Raw genomic sequence first — 21,068 nt, forward strand, 5'->3', positions numbered from 1 at the left:
GTCTAGTATTTCTTGGAATATAATCTTCAATCATATCTTCGTCCTATATCATATCTCCAAGACATCAATTTCTGCATCATGTTCCACAACCACCATCGTATTATCATCACCACCATCATCAACATTAACATCTGCAGTTTGATTTTCAGAATCAAGTTGGCAGGCTCACTAAATATCTATCGAGGGCACTCGTTTGAGTTCGAGCCTCAAGATCCAGTCTTTGTTTTGCAGCACCAAAATCATGTTTCCTAATTCTAGTAGACATAATGATGATCCAGGAACAAAACCTAACAAATTATAATAAGTTATCGTTGATCAAACAGAATCTTACTAGATTCATATAGTAATAATCGCTAGATCACTCGTGATCATTCGAATACAAAGAAAATAAATTGATAAAAAAAACCTTGCTCTTGGATATTAAAACACAGTATGTAGTCTATGGTTGATGTGTTTAGCTAACCTGGGCTGCTAGTTTAGATGTTGCTTCAAGTTGGATGTTATTTTTATTTCCCTTAATAGAAATTTGTGAGAAAGGGCTGGTGTCTTAATAGTTAGAGCCACAAGTTGGTGGGCTATCTAATTTGAGCGTAGCTCTTCCTATACTCAACTATTTTTTCTTGACTAAGAAGTGTGTCAATATATACAGTAGACACCATGCGATTAAACACACTGCTTTGAAATATATATGACAAACAATTAACATGTTACAAGATTCAGAAAAAAGCGTCATACTTGACCAAGCTCTAGAGCTGCTCGTTGCCTGTCGATGTGGTAACAAGGCAGCGTCACGGGAAAAGAGCAGGAGCCATCCAACCAAACCGGTAATTAGGTTAAGTCTTTCTCCTTTTTTTCTCACACCGGGTTCAAAAGTTGCATCACCAATAAGATGCCCATTGGGTGTTTTTGTGCAGAAAACAAAATAGGAACTTGCCCGAAACATAATACAAACACATCATGGATATTCAACAATTTAATTTAACAAAGCCATCGCACGCTGTAATTAAAAATTCAATCGTATCATCACGCAGGAGCAGATTGAAAACAGGCAAGCATACATGGTGTCATAATATATCTGTGGGATAACTCAGCTGGATTGGTATTTATATACACTTGTAATTTGCACTAGTAGTCTCGGACAGACGACAATGGTTCACGAAATTAAAGGCGATCTCAGACTCTACTAGCTAACGAAAAGTAGTACTAATTAACATCAACTTGTTGCTGAAGTATCATCCGGTATTAACAACTCAAAATCATTAGGGCTAAAAAACGAAGCCACGTTTATTTCTCTATGGTGACGGAGACGATGCCGCTAGTAACGGCGTTTTTGGTGAGGACAGTGGGCAGTTCAACATTCTTGCCCTTCTTGGGGGTAGATCTGTAGTAGTAGAAGTACATGATCAGCTGGATGAGACCAAAGATTGTACCGAGGGCATTGGGGATCTGCACAGAATTTAAAGAGGACATAAAAGTTAGATCAATCCGTGCTGAGGATTTCTTGATTGTATGTTTGGCTGGGTTTGCGACTTCTTATTTCCAATGTGTATGTATATGTACATACCGTGATGTAGATGTCAAACTTGATAAGCGCATAGGCCGTCCAGCAGCAGCCATTGAGGAAGTTCACCAGCGACAGGAAGAATGGCATGTACTCCACACTCTTGGTCCTGATCACTTTACCCTGCAAATAGGCAGTACAATATTACTACTTTCATCTTAACTTTTTGAGTTATATTTGTATTAGTACACTCATAAGTTGGCAAAAGCATCCGTAATTAGCAATTAGCCTGAGCTAGTAATTCACCCTGTAAAGGAAGTTTACCTTTGAGGTAGAAATAAAACTTAGGCTTTTTTGATTAAAAATTATTATGTAGCATATTGTAGAAGAACTTGGGTGCGTGAGAGGTGAACAACTCAATTCGTACTTTTTATAACAGGGTTTTGGCACGAACGTTAAAAAGTGAAAGGTGGGTGCATCTTTTAGATGGACATAGATTTTCATGCAGAATCAACAACAAACAAGGTGTACTACTTAACAAATTAAGGTCTGTCAAAAGCATCCACTAGAACTTTAAAAATAAAGTATAGGCAGGTATTTTTCTTGAAAACGTATCATTACCACACCATACGTGCACAATGCAGATTAATTAATTAGCCACGTGAACTAACAAGTTAATGCGGTTATCAAAGATCACGGGTCGACGACCCTTAAGTTGGGGTGGTGTACGTACCATGATGGTGAGCGGGGAGGCGTACATGATGGAGCCGAAGATGACGCAGAGGATGCCTACGATCATGGAGCGCTTCTCATGGGTGTGGGCACCGAGGAGCACACCGGCCACCACGGCAGCCACGAACACCGCCTCGAGGGCGAGCACGCCCAGCATCTTCCACTGCACACACAGCAGAGCACATGCGCATGGCTTGGGTTAGGGGCTGGAGGATCTTCTGTACAGAAACTAAAACCGAAAAGAGACAGTGGGACGGATGAGGATTGAGGAGGCATTAGGAGGGTTGCACGTACGTACCCTTGTGTTCTTGGCCGCGTAGATGATGAAGATGATGATGTAGGCGCTCTCGATGACGAGACCGATGCCGTTGATGGTGAGGACGAGGGTGCTGTTGGGGTGGACGATGGGGAGCCCGTAAAAGAACCAGAGCAGGCAGTTCATGAGCGTCGCCAGGTAGGGGTCCGGCTTGAACTCCTCCACGTCCTTGGCCTTGTAGATCCGCCAGAACGTCGGCCTGCGTATGTACGTACAATTAGAAAACGAGCCTCAGATTAATGCCCAGCAACCACCTTTCATATATGCATACATACAGATACAGACTAGACCAGAGGAGGAGGAGAGGACTTACACAGGGGAGAGGAAGAGGCCGAAGGAGATGACATTGCCTGTGATGCCGACGATGTTGCGGGCCACGTCGGCGGAAACCATGATGCTCACCTAGATCGATCGATCGCCGGGAAGTCGGGAACACAACTCGATTGCTCGGGGAACTAACTACTTGAGGAAAGTTGGTTGTGATTTGTTTGGGGCGTGGGTGTCTGAGCTTATATAGAGGGGGTTCCCCGTCTCCTTCCCCAAGTTATATCCGACGTGGATATGGTTAAGGGTAGGTTAAACGGTTTTATTTTAGTGCAGTCCTCATCCAACTCCTTCTCCGGCCGTGTCAATTTCTTCCTCGCCCGCGTCGTTTTTTCGAGCCAAAAAAGGATCACGCCGCTAGGAGCTAGCTCCTCTCCCACGTATAACAATACTCCTCGGATAAACCCCATACAGTCGTACGCAAAACAAACAAGGACAAGAGCGCGAAACTGCGAAATCACTAATTAAGGAGTACTTCTTGCGGAGATCACTCCAACCTCCGCAGGTTGCGACAAGTGGCACGCTGCATGTGCGCCACTTGTCGTAACCTGGGAGTTTTCCCTTTTTTCGTAGATCCGTTTATTCAAAATGTTTTATCCCTTTCCGGAAGAGGCACGCCCGTGCCTCTGACGAAATCACAACCATGCCTCTCACGAAAACAAAATCGTGCCTCTCACGAAAGAAAAAAAATAGAAAACCGTGCTTCTTCTTCTTCTCCTCCTTCTTCCTCTTCTCCTTCTCCGGCCGTGCTCCCATCCAATGGCCGGCCGTGTCAATTTCTTCCTCACCCGCGTCGTCACCCAAGGACAACCCTGAGCGAGAAATTGTCACGGACCAACACCAACCCAGCCGGCGTCACCCAAGGACACTGCAAAGCCCAAGAAAGACCCAGTCGTCCCAACGACTCCGGAAGCCCAACACGCGTGTTACCGGATGCCGTGAAGTGTTGTTGGTGCTCTACTCCCTGGATCTCATAATATAAGAGTGTTTTTAACGCTATATGCGACGGAGGGAGTAATATATCATTATCTTTCTACTATTAAAGTGGAGTACGTAGGTAGTTTTGTTTCATTTGGTTACGTCGCTCCCCCATCGCCCCCCTCAACAATTTTTATTCTAAAAAAACCAAACTCTTAACCGCGTTTTAGCCGCCGCCACTTGACCCCACACGCCCCTCCCCTCTCCTCGCCACCATCCGCAGTGCCGCTAGGCAAAGCCGGGACGGCAGGGCGGCGGCGGGGCTTCTCCACCCTTAGAGCATCACGGCCGGTGCGAGACGGCTAGATCGCGAGGAGGCGCCAGGCGACAACTCTTGGCGGCGGCGTACATGGCTTGATCCACTTTGCGGCGCGGTCTTGATGGTTGCGGCGGTGTGGTGGCAACCCTGCCTCGGGCGGTGGCAGCTGCAGGCGTGGCACGGGCCTATACCGTGATGGGCGGCGGCTGCGGTCGGTGCGCCATCATGCGTTGGATCGGCGGCGACGGCTTGGAGGCCATGGTGATCTGGTCAGCGGCGCCTCCAGACAGATCTGATCTTGCCGGTGCAGCCGGCGGTGGTGGCCATCTCCTCTGTCGTATGTGGTCGGCCTGACGCTAGATGGTCATATCTCGAGATCTGTCATCTTGAACCGGTTGCGAGTCGGAAAAACATAGTTGCCGGTGAAAACTGAGCCGTTGGCGGGCGATGGTGGCCTTTTGCGCCGTTACGTTGATGAAGGCATCGTCGTGTAGCTGTTGTCGACCCACTCGTGCTGCTTAGGGGAAACCCTAAGATCTGGTCTTCCAGATCGAACGATGGCGGTACTACGGTGCCGTTTCACTATATGGAGCATTGTTTGTGGAGCAAGCTGGAGGACATAGGCAGGAGGTGGAGTGGCTTCGTCTTTGGACGAAGTTTCGATGGAGCTGTCAAGTCATGTCTGGCCGACAGGTGCTACGCCGAGTCATGCCTGGTTGGCAGGTGCTCCGCACGACGGATCTTCTGAAGTCTTCGTGCCTGGACGGACGAGCGCAGGGCGATGGCGCCGTTGGGTGCCGTGATGGCGTCGACGGATGTCGGATCAGCAAGGATGATGCGGATCTCTCTCCTGAAGATGGGTCAGTCGTCCGATGAAGAAGGCGGCGTCTAGAACGTATGCATGCGGTGTGCGCTTTAGGTAGGCTGCACAGGCTGTTAGTCCCGATACACTATATGGATGGATTGGCGACGACACCGGTTTAGATATGGGGAGTGAGAGCAATCCACAATATCGAGTTTGTAGGTGTGAGTGATTTTTTTGGATGAATTGATGTATGTTCTTGTCAGACCTTTGTGTAATAATTAATAAAGATGACTGCATGCATATATTGATGCGGTTTAACCTCGTTCCTCTAAAAGAAACAAATCGCTCCACCAAGTCCTATCTATGCCTCCTCCACCTATAACCAGCGAGCATTCTAAACCATTGCAACAACCCCCATGACTTTCTCCTACATAACCGTCCACTCCCCCAAGAAGCTTGTATAGAGAAGACAAGCGCTGCCACAGCAACAGAAGGTGGCCTGGAGGCACGGGAACGGTGTTGCCTGTAGTTGGTGGCCTTCTCCAAGGGCCTGCTGTAACAGGGGATGCGCCGCGATGGACGATGCACCATGGTGCGGTTGCAGGGGATGGACATAATGCCCTAACGGAGGCCGTCGGCATAGGCTTGACAAAAATCATCGATCCGAGACACGTGCCACATCATCGATCCAAGCCGTGTCGGTTGGCAGTCCTCATAGACCCGGGGGCATAGCTATGCCGACGGCCTGCCCGTCGGCATAGCTCAGTATTATCTGTTTTTTTGTTCTTTTGTTTTTTTTCTTTTTTTCCGAATTAAAATTTGGTTAACTTAGATGTGCCTTATCTAAACAGAAACATGCATAAATCATATATCGAGTTGGTGTCGAATTTTCCATAGATTATGAATATGTAGTTTGTATTTGTTTTCTGGTATGTTAGTAATGTGACCTCATGTTCTTTTGCATATAGGCCCCTATACTTTATTAAAATAATAAACAATTGGTAATTACATCTATTTTGACAAAGTTTTATAAAAATCGTAGCGAGCTTACAAAAATCGTATTATAAACAATTATCGTTTTACATCTATTATAAACAATTGCAGTGTGCATGAGATCCGGCTAAGTGAGCTTACAAAAATCGTATTCTATGGATGGGAACTCAAGTTTGCGGCTTAGTGAGCTTATTGGCCGATTTTATGATTGTGTGATGAAAGAATAATTGCTTCGTTTTACATGTTCGTGCTGGTCCTGAGCGGTGGTTAATTAATTGGGGATGGGGATGTGTTACCTTTGGGGTTTTTACCGAAAAAGCCTTCCGCCCCGTCTTATTTATAAATCACTGATCAATATTACCAGGTACAAACGCATGCCACCACGGCACACGCATACACCCAAGGCAGGATACATAGACGCTGAACGCAGTAACACCATCCCTAGCACTATCGTGAAGAGACAAAGCCGCATACGACGACCCGTGGAATCCAAGATGGCGCCTTCAGGAAGGATACAACACTAGAGCGCCGCCACCGCCCGATCCAAGGATCAGAGTTTCCCCTAGAGCCGCGAGGACGCCTTCAAGAAGGGAACGAGGTTCGCCGCCGCCGGTCCGTCCGAAGATAGAACATGTTTTCACCCCGGACAACACTCACCGCCCCCGATCGCCAAACCGCGGCTACCACGCCGCCCACACGGCCATCACCATTGGGCAGCACCAAGCCATGGGCTCGACCCAAGAGCACCGCGCAACCACCACCCCAAGGTCGCCGCTCCGGCATCCAAGACCTAGACACCATCTCACCGGAGATCCGCCGCTACCCCAACCAAAGAGATGAGAGGAAAGATCCCGACTTTCCCACCCCTGGACATCCCCCAATGTCGAGGCCCAATAGGCCGGCCAAAATGGGCCTCCATCGACTCATCCTGCCGCATCGGGCGCGGGATGAGCTCGGTCCTACTACACCATGTGTGAGACGAGGTCGGTCCTGCTGCACTGTGCGCGAGACGAGCTCGGTTCGACGACACCGTGCGCGAGACGAGGTCGGTCCCGCTGCACCGGGCGCGAGACGACCGATGGACTGCAGCTGGGAGAGGGCCAGCCCTTCGACAGAAGTAGACCTCGAAGGATGATGAGATGACGCGAAGGTCGACACGGTCCGACCGGAAACGAACCGACGCCGGAGTAGAGCCAGCCATCGCCGCTGGTAAAGCCGCCAAACCACCATGTAGTCGCCGCGCCGCCGGACGACCGCCACATGGACCATACAGCACCGCGGACACCCATGGCCTGAGTAGCAACCATGCCAGGCCACTGCCCTAACCCGCGCCGCCCGCCAGATTCAAGCAGTGAGACCCGGCCGGGCACACAACCATTCCAACCCCATGCTCCCCAGCCACCATCCGCCCAACCGGGACTCCAGCTGCTCCCCACGTAGCAGGCCGGGCCCCAGGCCGTCGACCCGGCCGGATCTGGGCAGAGGCCGAGCCCCTCGCAGCTACCAGCCCGCCGACGGCGCCCCTGTCGCCCGCACTGGCCGCACCAGAGACGCCGCCACGGAAGACCACCCCACGCAGGCCCCGTTCCGGATCTCGACGTCCACGAGGCCGTCGAGCCCCGCGTCAGCACATCGCCACCGCCCTACACCAGATCCCGCACGCTCGAGTGACGAGCGAGGGGGAAAAAGCCCAGCCACCACCCATGTCGGCCGGGCTTTGCCCGACGGCGCGCTCAGGCGGCGGCGAGGAGAGAGGGACGAGAGGGGGCCTAGGCCGGTGGCGGCTAGGGTTTGCCCTCCCGGTCACGTGCGGGAGCGACGCGGGAGGGAGAGGTCTCTCGCATTGTCGCGCTAGCTTCACCTAACCTGGTTCATGTGTGCTGACCACCTTGGGGTTTTTTCCCTGGGTGACAGGTCAAATATAAATAGATTCATGTTTCTGGGACGGAGACGGCTCAGCATAGCACGGGAAAACGCCCGAGCCATTCGCAAGATTTCAGTTCCGCCTTGACCTAAGCGTCTGTCCTCGCATTTAATGCATCTGGCGGCTGGCTTATTTTACTTACCATACATCTCCAGTACACATATCAATACGCCACCTACGCAAATCTACATGCAAAGCGGACGTGAGAGATTTCAGGAGCATTTGAGCCTGGGCTCAGAAAAGAATATCCGTCCAATTTTCTCAAATACAATGATATATATTTATCTTTGACGGGAAGTCCACACATTATGTAACAATACATGTATACTGGAAAATGAAATTAATACCCTCGGTCTTTCTGTTTCCACTTTTCATATCCATCAGGCTTGCCATATTGAGTACTTAGGTGAGATGAGTTCTCTTACTGTTAGCAGCAAAATTTGTGTGGTGTGTATATTTTTTTCAATAAATTGGCCTTTTAGTTTTTTCTAAAATCTTAGAGACACTATGTTCTTCATTTTGATAAGTACTCCCTTTGTTCCAAATTACATGAAGTTCTAACTATTGGCGTAAGTTAAACTTTAAGTTTCAGCAAACATAAAAGAAAATATGCTAATATTTATAATACGAAACACACACACACGCGTTGTATGAAAATATATTTTATAATGAATCCCTTGAAACTAATTCAGGGTTGTAGACCTTAATATATAGACTTAGTCAGACTTAATATGGCAAGAACATAAGAACATCCATTAGAGTAATTACCCCAGCATGCATGATTGCATGTTGTAGGAGATTAGAGGATTGATGCAACTCACCATATATTGATCGGGTGCATATGCACGTATATATATAGATACAAGGGTAGCCACGTCCTCAACTATACAAGGGAGGAGGACGGCTTGTGGTACAAGAAATATACATGCAATATACATATCTCAACCCCTTTGGTCATGATGCTCGAAAGACGCCGTAGGCAACCCTTTGGTCATGATGTCCGCAAACTGTTGGGAAGTCGGGACATGGAGAACCCGGATGTGTCCAAAAGCCACATCTTCCCGAACAAAATGGATATCAAGCTCAATATGTTTGGTGCGGCGGTGATGAACTGGGTTGGCGGAGAGGTACACAGCGGAGACGCTGTCGCAGTAGACAATGGTGGCCTTGGCGACAGGACAAGAGAGCTCAAGAAGAAGCTAACGAAGCCAGGAGCACTCTGCAACAACATTAGCCACTGCTCGATACTCGACTTCAGCACTGGAGCGAGAAATAGTGGGCTGCCGCTTAGACGACCAAGAGATCAACGATGGTCCAAGATAAACAGGATAGCCTGAGGTGGAACGTCTCGTGTCAGGGCAGCCGGCCCAGTCAGCATCCGAGTAAGCAGTGATGTCCAGAGCCATAGAGGCATGAAGAGACGAACCGAAATCGAAGGTGCCGTGGATGTATCAAAGGACCCGCTTGACCGCAGTCCAATGAGCATCACGAGGAGCATGCATGTGTAAGCAGACCTGCTGAACGGCGTACTAAAGCTCCGGGCGTGTCAGAGTGAGATACTGAAGGGTGCCCACAATAGACCGATAAAACGAAGCATCCGGAGCAGGTGATCCGTCGGTGGCAGAGAGCTTGGCCTTCGTGTCGACATGAGTAGACGCAGGTTTGTAATTAAGCATCCCAGCGCGATCAAGAAGCTCATGAGCATACATCCGCTGATGAAGAAAGAAGCCATCTGCACGTCGAACAACCTCGATGCCGAGGAAATAGTGCAGAGGATCCAGGTCCTTAATGGCAAACTCAGCGCGAAGACGATCGGTAAGTTGTTGAAGAATAGCACTAGAGCAAGCTGTCATGATGATGTCGTCGACATAAAGTAGTAAGTAGGCGGTAGCATCCCCGTGTTGGTAAATGAATAGCGAAGCATCAGAGCGAGCAGAGCGGACGCCGAGTTGATGAAGAAACGCTGCAATGCGCTGGTAACAAGCGCGGGGAGCCTGCTTGAGCCCGTACAAGGAGCGAGAAAGTAGGCAAACTTGCTCCGGACCCCGTAGGCTGCTGGCAATAGACCTCCTCCTCAAGATGGCCATGAAGGAAGGCGTTGGAGACGTCCATCTGGTGCACCGGCCAGGCACGAGATACCGCGAGCTGAAGAACAGTGCGAATCATCCCGGTCTTGACAACCGGTGCGAATATATCCGTGAAGTCAACGCCAGCACGCTGTCGAAAACCTCGGACCACCCAACGTGCTTTATAGCGGTCGAGGGTGCCATCGGGATGAAACTTGTGCTTGAACGCCCACTTCCCAGTAATGATGTTGGCGTGCCGGGGGCGGGGAACAAGCTGCCAAGTCGCATTGCGTTGTAGAGCCTCAAATTCCTCCTTCATCGCTGCATACCAAAGCGGGCCGCGAAGAGCCATACGAGCGGAGGTCGGAAGAGGCGACAGTGGCACCGTAGACGCCGACAAGCATACTCATCAGTGGAGTAACGAAGACTCGGCCGATGAACACCCATGCGTGCACGAGTGATAGGACCAGCAGGTGGTGGTGTACTAGACGTAGAAGTAGCAGGTGCCGGGGGCGCGCCATGCACGGCCGGGCTGGGCGACTGCCCTGAAGAAGCTGGTCAAGGCGCCGGCGTTGCTAGCGAAGGGCCCGGGGTGGCCGGCGTGGCCGGCGAAGCCGGCGAAGAGCCCGGCGTGGCCGGGGTGACCGGCGAGGTCGGCGAGGCTGGCGTGGCTGGTGAGGCCGACGAGCCAGGCGAGGCCGGCAATGACTCCGACGAAGCCAGCAGAGGGGCTGGCGGGGCCAACGGTGCACGACCCAAAGGAAAAGGTCCCAGTGCAACATGTCCATGAGTAGAGACAGCCAAGGGGTGATCATCTCCAGCAGGTGGCACCTCCATTTGTTCCTGTGCAAAAGGAAAAGAGCACTCGTCAAAATAAACATGCCTAGAGGTGATGACACGGTGTGTCTCACCGGATCATAACATCGGTAGCCTTTAGTGTTAGCCGGGTAACCGAGCAAGACACAAGGCAAGGAGCGAGGGGAAAGTTTATGAGGGGCGGTGGCTGCGACACTAGGATAACAGAGGCATCCAAAAATGCGAAGACCGTCGTAGGATGGAGGAGACCCAAAGAGAAGATTATGCGGGGTGTAGTTCCAACGGACACAACACGGACGTAGGTTAACGAGGAGGGTGGTGGTGGCAAGGGCATCCGGCCAAAACCGGGGTGGCATGTAGGCGTGAAACATAAGAGTGCGGACGCAGTCATTAAGATACGAAGAACGCGTTCGGCCCGAGGTTAACCGAAAGATGGTGCCGTGGTTGGAGAGAAGTGTACGGATGGTGAGGTTATCGAATTCCTTCCCGTTGTCGGTTTGTATAGCATCGATGGGACGACTGAACTGTGTAGACACATAGGAGAAAAAGGCGAGGAGGGTGGCGGGAACGTCAGATTTCCAACGAAGCAGAAAGGTCCACACAAAATGAGAGTAGTCATCGAGAATAACAAAATAGTATAGAAAACCAGAATTACTTGTGATAGGTGACGTCCACACATCGCTATGAATTAATTCAAAAGGATAAGAAGCAACTGTCGAAGAAGAACTAAATGGGAGTCTAACATGTTTGCCCATGCGGCATGCTTGACAAGAATGAGCATCCGCTTTATTACATGAAAAAGAAAAACCCTTGACTATTTGACGAAGTGCGGTGGTGCTAGGATGACCGAGATGGGCGTGCCAAAGATCAATGCCGGCAGAAAGAGCGAGAGGTCCACTGCGTGATGATGATGAAGGCTGGACGGGGTATATGTCACTGGGACTGTCACATCGGCGAAGAACCATCCGGGTGCGGGCGTCCTTAACATAGAAACCAACTTTGTCAAATTCAACAGTTACAAAATTATCACAGGAAAGATTACGAACAAAGACTAAGTTCTGAATAAGTTCAGGAGACACGAGCACATTATTAAGAGATAATGGTCTAGACGTAGATGGAAAGGGAGTAGAACCGACATGAGTAATGGGAAGACCAGCGTCGTTACCATAGATGATACGAGAAGATGTGTGAACGGGAGACGTAGAGGAGAACAGGGCCATGATGCACCGGTGTCCATGAACTAGTCGCCATCGTCAGTGTAAGAACAGGGCTGAGGCGTGTATTGCAGCGCCGAGAGCAGAGCCGGGTCGTAGGAGACCGGCGGCGTGGGGTAGCCAGCAAACCCTGTCATACCCCCCCCCCCCCCACTGGGATTTGGTGCGCCATGGCCAAACTGTGCAGGGTAGGGGGGAGGCGGTGGTGTCAGAGCGCCGAGCTGGGGGCCGCGTAGAAGGCCTGGTGTGCCGCTGGTCGATGCCCGAGAAGTACTGGAAGTGGAGCGCGGGGAACCGGAATTGTATAGGCGTGTAAAACCCCGGTCCAGGGATTGTGGCCGGTGCCCCATGGTGGCGAGGCAAGTTGCTGTTGCTGGCCACCACCATGCTGCTGTCCACCGCCGTTGTTGCTGCGGTTTCCACCGCCACGGCGACCACTACAGCCGCGCCGGTCGTCCTGGTTTTGCTGCTGTTGTTGGGGCGGGGGCACCGGCGCCGGAGGCCGAGGTGGATGGGAGCCGTAGGAGGTGCCGCAGGGTGTGCCGTAGCCACCCGCACCTGCGGCTGCTGGAGGCACCGGTGGGCGAGGCTGCGGAAGCAGCGAGGCACCGTGGCCCCCAGCAGGAGGTGTTGATGTAGACCCGCCGTGGGAGTAGCCGGCGGCGAAGGCGGTATGAACCGCATGAGCCCGCAGGTTCTTCAGGCGACGCTGCTCAAGAGGTAGATAGGCCACCGCCCGTTCATAAGTAAGATTGGACGCGGCATTACCGAGATCTTCGTTGAGGCCGGCGGTGAGGGTGGAGAGGAGGTGCTCGTCCCCAACCTTGAAGCCAACGTCGTTGAGCTCGTCGGAGAGAGTTTGGAGGCGCATGCAGTAGGCATCGATGGAGGAGTCGTTTTGGTGGCAACCAAAAAACTCTTGCTGCAAGAAGACGATCCATTGGAGTTTGTTGTCGGTAAAGAGGCCGACGATCTTCGTCCACACCGTGTAGGCATCATCACCGTCGTGAACAACAGTGTGAAAGATGTCCTTGGACACGGTGAGGAAGAGCCACCGGATGATGGTGGCGTAAACTGCCATCCAGTGTGGCCTCACGGAAGAGGAGTTTGAAATAGGTTTTCCATGCATAGAAGTTGGCCTCCGTGTGGAATAGCTTGATCGGAACGCGATCGAAGATCGGCAGGTCACGGATTTACGCCGGGTTGGGCAGAGAGCCGGCCTCGCAGGAAGAGGCGAACGGGTTGCTGCGGTGGGAGAGGCTCGAGTGAGACATGGCATCGATGGATGAGCGGCACGGCTGGAAGGCGAAAGCAGCATGGCTGGGTGCTAAGGTAGAAGCGACGCACGTCTTTGAGGAAAACGGCAGCTCGGCTGGAGATGCGAAAGCAGCGCGGGGCGTGGCTAGAAGCAAGGGAGCAGCGCAGCTGGTTGGGACGTGAGGTGCGGCAGCGACTAGGGCGCGCTGGGGAGAGGCGTAGCAGAAGCTAGAGCGGCGGCAGAAAGAGGTAATGCGCGGCGGCAGCTAGGGTTGCAGGGCGCGCGAGGGTAGACCGAGTTAGGCTGATACCATGTAGGAGATTAGAGGATTGATGCAACTCACGATATATTGATCGGGTGCATATGCACGTATATATATAGGTACAAGGGTAGCCACGTCCTCAACTACACAAGGGAGGAGGACGGTCGTTTGTGTTACAAGAAATATACATGCAATATACACATCTCAACACATGTACGTGCAGCTATAATCATGAAGACCAAGGCTGGAGCTAGTTTTTGGAGATAGAGAAATGCAGATCGGCTCTCGGCGGCGACTGACTCTGGCGCCTTGTTGGTCGCTGACGCTGCCGGGCAAATCAGGCTCCCGGTTCTCGTGCCTTGGTTCTTCCGACGCGAAGGAGACGACGCAAACGGGCCACGACTCGTCCCTCGACAACTCTTCTCTTTTGTCTACTGCACTTCGCCGGAGGAAAACGGACGACGAGTTGGCAGACGAGTTCTGGGCGGACATCGGCTACCCTACTCAAGGGTCTAGGGTTTGGGAGAGACCTTCGACTCGACGGGCAGGTGAGGTATCTTCTGTTTGCAGGTCGGACAAGATCGAAGAACCATCACCGGTCTCGGTGGAGGGCGCACCGGCCTCCTCCTCGAATGTGTCGGGGATGGCTGCAGCTCCCTCCCGCGGCATCTCCGGGGTTCCCGGCCGATCGAGGCCTCCGATGAAGCCTTGGATCCGCCCGGTTCTGCCACCTTGGTTGTCACCGCCAAGAATGCTCGGTGATCTACTGCCGCGAGCTTGTCTCGGCGATGGAGGAATCCCGCCGGAGTTCCGTGCGCCTTCGCCGCCCTCGGGACAACACAACAGGCCGTCACGACGGTCGCTATTCCAGATCCGACATTGGCAGATGCACCAGGTCTACAGGCGTATCCTGAGCGTCCGCTTCAGATGGTTTATCTTGGTCGCTGGCTTGGACATAAGTGGAACAGGAAAGTGCAGGGGGGTGAACCCTAATTTCAATCGCACCTTCGCTACCGTCATCGCCTCTCCAACGATGTTGCGCAACTTCCCTTTCGCGCCGTCGGGCACCACCACCGGCAACCAGCCCTTGCAGCCTCCAACTTCTTCCCAGACGGCTTCTTCTCCGATGGGTGGCGCGCTTGGCTTCGCTCCGGGTGTATATGCACCGGTGCAGGCCGCGTGGCCGTATGTGACGCCGGGTGGCTTTGTGCCGCCGCAGCAGCCTCAGGTACAACAATAGCCCCTGCAGCAGTCCTTGGCGTATCAAGCTCACTTTCAGCAGCCGTTCTTCGCTACCCTGGGTCAGTTCGTGCAACAACAGCCGTTGCTTCTTCAACCGACGGGTGGCTATGCATAGCAGCAACAGCAAATGGCAGTGTTTTAGTCTATGCAACACCTCGGTAGAGCCGGCACGCAGGTGGCGGACGGCTTCAACGCCCGCATGCCATAAAACCCAGCCGCCTCCGGTGTTCATGCAGCCGCACGCCCTCGGAAGGCAAAGGCGGCAAGGGTGGTCATCACAAAACTCATCAAGGAGTAGTTGCACCACCTACCACTAATCCATCGGCGGCCCCTATGATGTCGCCATTGGTGCAGGTGCCCGCTTCTTTGTCTATGATGGCAGTGGGTTATGAGTGGAACTCTCCTTTGCAGTTCAGCTCGTTGCAACAGCAGCGTACGATACAACTTTCAGGGGCAGCCGAGGTGACCGCTAATCCTAAGAAGGTATGGTGCTCGAAGTGTCAATCTTCTGGGCACACTTATGATAACTGCGAGACACAACAGTACAGTTTATTTGCGACAAGATTAATCACCCGATGACCATGTGGCGTTGCCCTGCTCTCAAGATGCCGAAGCCAGTGGCGATATTATGTGGTTATGTAACTAAAAATATGGCTTTCTTCCAGATGCCTGACAATGTCTACAGGGAGGATCTTGCACCACAGGATTCACTGACGGCGTTGGTCTCTATTTCTGGTGGCTCTATCACTCCTAGTATCGTGGAGGCAGAGGTTGCTAAGATTGCTCATTACCAGCAGCAGTGGATGTGGGAGGCCATATCGCATGGCAAGGACACTTTTCTCATGTCCTTTTCCGACTGAGGAGGTTCTACAGAGGGTGACTGGCTTCATAGTTTTCATCAAATCTCACAATGTCACTATCGAGTTTAATCCTTGTAAGTCAGAGAAGATACCACACTGTTTCAAGCTAATTCCTATCTGGGTTCATGTGCATGGGGTCCCTCACGCTCTCCGACACTTCTTGGGGTTTGGGCAGCCTTCTCGGTGATTGGTGCTACTCTCCATGTTGATCTTCTCTATTTGCGCCGGAAAGGAATTATTCGTATCCAGGTAGCGGTATTGAACCTTGATGCTTTCAAAAGTAGCACAATTGGTTCTCTTTGTTGAGACGTTGTGGTCCAAAGGAATGGTTATGAGTTCTGGTACAGTCTTGAAGAGTCAGACTTCCGCGTTGATAGTGACTTTGTGCCTCGAGTCTGGGAGCACGTCGATGATCTAGGGGGCGACAAGGGGCATGACAGGGAGCATACAGCAAGGACCAATGATCCAAGCAAGAGGTCCAAACCCACTTCATGATCCAACAACTCTTCGGACCCTACTTCCTCGGGTGGTGTGGTGCCCATGCAGATGGCCATTGCCGTCACACCTTCGAACCCTCTGCTTCATCATCATTAAAGGGGTCTACTCCGTCGGGGCCGGCTACTTCGTCTAAGGATGCTCCTCCTACAACGCCGGCGCCCCGGCCCTCGACACCGCCATCTTCGACTCGCTGGTCGCCACCACCTAACCCCCACGTCGGGAGTCATGTGTGCACCTTACCGACTCCTGCCTCTCCGACTCGATGTGGTGTGATCTTCTCCCCGTCCATTCGAGTTGGACAGGAGTTTGCCATGGCGGAGCTACGCACGTTATCATCTACTCCTCCGCCCCCGGGGGGGGGGGGGGGGGGGACTTCTGGACTTGAGGAGGCTGAGGAGCAGCCCCCACTATCTTCTTCTTCATCGTCGCAGCAGTCTACTATGCCTCTCGGAGTCGATGAGATGGGCTCCGAGGCTCATATTACTCCTTCGCCACTGAGGCGCAGCGGGCATTACTCCTTCGCCACTAAGGCGCAGCGGCCACTGACGAGAACTCTATGGTGAAGGCCATGCACAGGACTTCTATTTGCAACCTCGACTTCGGAGGTACCCCCTCTCGCAAATCTTTTATGTCTTTTGATAATTCCAAAGTATCTTCGAATATCACTAGACTTGGGGTGTCACTAGGACGTAATGAGAATGAGATAGATTTTTCGGTCAAGGCTCTAAAAAAACTGGTGTTCGACCGGCCTACGGTTGCTCCGAAGTTATCGAGTTTTGTCGACCCTCTCGTATCAGATGAGGAGGATGAGGATGTTGATGCCAATGATGAAGGCAAGCTTCTCTCTCATTTGGTTAAAGATACGACTGAAGTAGACCTTGACGATACTGTATGCGACACTACGCTTTTTGAGCTTGTCGCGTCGGTGCGCAAGAACAAGTCTAACTCGGCAAAGAAAAGAGGGTGCTCTTCTAAGAAGGCAAATGTCTCTAAACATAATGTTGGTTCATCATGAGAGGCATGTTCGGGAATAGCAGAGGTCTTGGTGACTTGGCTAAACACAAACACATTGCCGATTGTGTAAAGGATCATACATTGGACTTTGTGGTATCACTGAGTCGGGTAAACGTGATTTTCCAACACGTGATTTTGACCACTTCTCATGTGGTTTTGATTACGAATGGCCCGTCTTACCACCGACCGAGAGTTCTGAGGGAATATTGCTAGGTATTAACTCTACATACTAACAACTATTGTCCAGGTCAAAGGGGGAGTATCATATCAGGTTCCACCTTAGAAATAAGTCCGATAACTTCATCGGGAGTCTGGTGGATGTAAATGGCGCCGCTCAACAGGAGTTTAAGTCTGCATTTCTAAAAGAATTGGTTAATCCCTGTCGAGACAATCCCCATCCCATGTTAATCGGGGGGGGGGGGGATTTTAATATCCTTCGATATCAGCAGGAAAAAAACAATGATCGATTTGGCACTAGGTGGCCTTTCCTCTTTAATGTCGTTATATCAGCGAGTTACCACGGACTGGGAATATAAATATCCCCTAGCCTCTGTTCGGGCGCTAGAAAGAACTGAGGCCTTACCGGATCACACTCCGTTACTAACCGATTTTGGACAACCAACCCCAAGTTCTAACAGTCACCAGTTTAAATTTGAACTAGGATGGCTCACTAGAGAGGGATTTCAAGAGCTGGTTAAGAAGGAGTGGACGCGCCAGCCTCGCGGTAACACATCCATTCAATGATGGAATAATCGAGTCTGCGCCTTGCGTCGATTTCTTCGAGGATGGGCCAAGCACACTACTGGCATCTACAAAAAAGAAAAAGTGTGATTGTACCTTGATTCATCCCCTTGATAAAATAGCAGAGGTGAGGCCTCTGTCTGCTGTTGAGATTGAGCAAAAAAACAATCTTAACAAGAAGATTGGCCGCCTACTGTGTGAGGAAGAGATTAACTGGTACCAGTGTAGCAAGGCGGATTCACTGGTGCAAGGTGATGATAATACGAAATACTTTCAAATGCTAGCCAATGATAGAAGTAGAAAGAAGCGTATATTCTCCCTTGACTAGGAGGAAGGCTGAATAGAGGAGGACGTACCACTTAGAAATTTTATCACTAAGTTTTACAAAGATCTTTTTGGGCCTTCAGCCGAAACTAATTTTCAGTTGGATGAATCCGTTACTCATGACATTACTCAAGTTATGGAAGCGAAAAATGAATTCCTAACCTCTCCGTTTTCCAAGGAGGAAATTCGAACTTCGGTGTTTCAGATGGAACACAACAAGACACTGGGACCGGATGGCTTTCCCGCAGAGTTCTGTCAAAGCTTTTGGGACGTGATTAAGGCAGACTTGGTTTAGTTGTTTAACCAACAGCATTCTGAGGACCTTAATATTTCTCGTTTAAACTTTGGGGAAATTATCCTATTGCCTAAGATTAAGGAGGCTAGTCGTATTCAACAATATCGACAAATTTGCCTTCTACATGTAAGTTTTAAATTTTGTATGAAGGTAGCGAGTAATCAGTTGAACGGTGTAGCTGACCATGTCGTAAAACCCACTCAAACAACATTTATGCACGGCCGCAACATATTAGATGGAGTGGTCCTGCACGAAACTGTACATGAACTACACCAGAAAAAGTTGAACAGTGTCATTCTTAAAATTGATTTTGAGAAAGCCTACGATAAAGTTAAGTGGCCCTTCCTGTTGCAAACCTTGCACATGAAGGGATTTTCCCAAATATGGTGTCGCTGGGTAGAGAGCATTGTCTCTGGAGGTAGTGTGGCCATAAAAGTTAACGCTGACATTGGCAACTATTTTCATACAAGGAAGGGGCTTCATCAAGGCGACCCCGCATCTCCTATTCTGTTTAACATTGTGGCCGACATGCTAGCTACCCTTGTTGAGTTGGCTAAGATGGATGGTCAAATTAGTGGGGTCATTCCACACTTGGTAGAAGATGGTCTATCCATTCTACAATATGCGGATTATACGATACTATTCATGGATCATGATATAGATAAGGAACGAAATCTCAAGCTGCTCTTATGTGCTTTTGAGGAACTTTCTGGCCTCAAAATTAATTTTCATACGAGCGAACTTTTTTTCTTTGGCGATGCTGGAGAATCAGCACCTGACTATGCTGAGATTTTTGGATGCCAGCTCAAGCAGTTTCCAGTTTGGCATCTGGGTATTCCCATACACTATTGGTGTTTAACTATCGCTGAGTGGAAGCATGTGGAAGAGAGACTTGAGAAATGTTTAGCCAGTTGGAAGGCCGAACTCTGATCTTACGGGGGCGGTTGATCTTGATCAATTATGTCCTAAGCAACATGGTTTCATATATGTTGTCATTCTTCCACCTGCCGAAAGGGGCTCTACAGCGTCTAGACTACTTTAGATCCAGATTTTTTTGGTATTGTGATAATGAAACCAAGAAATATCGACTGGCTAGGTGGACCGTATTGTGGAGACCTAAAAGTCAAGGGGGCCTCGGAATTGAAGAACTTGAGATTAAAAACATTGCTCTTCTCAGCAAGTGGGTTTATAAACCACTCACTGAGAATGGTGTATGGCAGGAAATCATTCGCAACAAGTATGTGGATCCAATGCCATTTCTCAAATTCATTGGAAAACAGGGGATTCACATTTTTGTTGTGGTGTCATGAAGGCCAAGGAATTCTTCTATCAATTTGGGACCTTCTCGGTTAAGGATGGTTCTTAGGTTCATTTGTGGGAAGATACCTAGCTAGGGAACAACTCACTAATGGTACAATATCCGAGCTTGTAACGGATTGTCAGACATAAATTTGTCACGATCAAACAAGTCTTAGGACAAGAAACCCCCGATATTTCTTTCCGTAGGGGTCTTTTGGGCACTCGTCTCGCAGCATGGAATGAATTATTCACTCGCCTGGAGGACATTCAACTGTCAGATGAGCCAGACACTTTTCGATGGAACTTGCATCAGAATAGCAAATTTTTGATCAAATCCATGTATGATGCAATGGTTCATTGTGATGTTTGAGTAGATAACAGGAAATTGTGGAAGCTAAAAATTCCTGTGAGAGTGAAGATTTTCCTCTCGTTTCTAAACAAAGGAGTCATCCTAACTAGAGATAAATTATCACGATGAAACTGGCATGGTTCCAAGACATGTTCTGCCAACATGATGAGTCTATCAAACACTTATTTTCTGAGTGCAAGTTCGCTCGGGCAGTTTGGGTCTTGGTCCAAGTAGATTTGAATCTATACCCACCACGTAGTGCACGGAATATTTTTGGAAAATAGTTGCGGGGCATTGATAAACAATTTTCTGCACATATTCTTGTGGGAGCGGCGTCCTTATGCTGGGCAATGTGGCTTACCAGGAATGATGTGGTTTTTAACAATAAATGTGTCTCATCTCCTATGCAGTTTATTCATGCTTGTACACGATGGCTTCATACTTGGTCTATCCTGCAGTAGCCGGAGGACAGGGACCTTTTTATAATGGTGTCTACAAGGCTGGACATACGGCCAGCTAGGTTTTCTATCCCCATGGATGGCGGTGTGATTTACGGATAAGATGTACCGCTCCATAGGCTGGACACGATTTATTGCTTGGCATTGTATCGAAAAAAATTAGGGTGCTCTGGACTTTTTGGCTGTGTGCATCTAGCTATGCAGAGACCGGGCTTTCTTTCGATACGATTGTATCACCTCGATATATCTATTCAATGAGAAGTCCTTTAGCGAAAAAAGTCAGACTTAAATAAGTTTGACTTAGAACAAGGCTAGAACTTCAAGTAATTAGAAAGGGAGACAGTATGGGCTTCTGTCAAAAGAAAAAGTTTTTGCCACTTGTAAAATTTGCACCATCTGCACCACTAGCTATGCAACAACAATGTATGACGTACTGATTTATCACTACAATGATAACATGTGTGTACTATTTCCCTATTCTTATACTCATAACATTTTTTTAAATGAGGATAACCCCTGACCTTTGCATCATTGGGATGC

At 50.0% G+C, this 21,068-nt stretch overlaps 1 protein-coding gene across 1 annotated transcript; it reads right to left on the reverse strand.

Annotated features, from left to right (window-relative positions):
• Positions 1-1,038: 1,038 nt before the first annotated feature.
• On the reverse strand, positions 1,039-3,051 carry LOC123040224 (bidirectional sugar transporter SWEET6b-like). Its single transcript, XM_044463127.1, has 5 exons — positions 2,863-3,051; positions 2,532-2,748; positions 2,235-2,396; positions 1,565-1,684; positions 1,039-1,446 (listed from the first exon to the last, which is right to left on the reverse strand). The coding sequence occupies exons 1-5, from the start codon at positions 2,940-2,942 to the stop codon at positions 1,285-1,287; spliced, it is 741 nt and encodes a 246-aa protein (XP_044319062.1). The 5' UTR covers positions 2,943-3,051; the 3' UTR covers positions 1,039-1,284.
• Positions 3,052-21,068: the final 18,017 nt, after the last annotated feature.

This window comes from Triticum aestivum, chromosome 2B (genome assembly GCF_018294505.1).
Source record: "Triticum aestivum cultivar Chinese Spring chromosome 2B, IWGSC CS RefSeq v2.1, whole genome shotgun sequence".
Taxonomy (NCBI): domain Eukaryota; kingdom Viridiplantae; phylum Streptophyta; class Magnoliopsida; order Poales; family Poaceae; genus Triticum; species Triticum aestivum.

What these genes read in the sequence shown, in the direction of transcription:
- LOC123040224 (XM_044463127.1), bottom strand. Translation starts at nt 2,942, where the DNA reads ATGGTTTCCGCCGACGTGGCCCGCAACATCGTCGGCATCACAGGCAAT. An exon ending in GGCCTCTTCCTCTCCCCTGT is followed by an intron (nt 2,749 to 2,862) that starts GTAAGTCCTCTC and finishes GTACATACGCAG; the next exon opens with GCCGACGTTCTGGCGGATCT. An exon ending in CCTCCCCGCTCACCATCATG is followed by an intron (nt 1,685 to 2,234) that starts GTACGTACACCA and finishes GCCTATTTGCAG; the next exon opens with GGTAAAGTGATCAGGACCAA.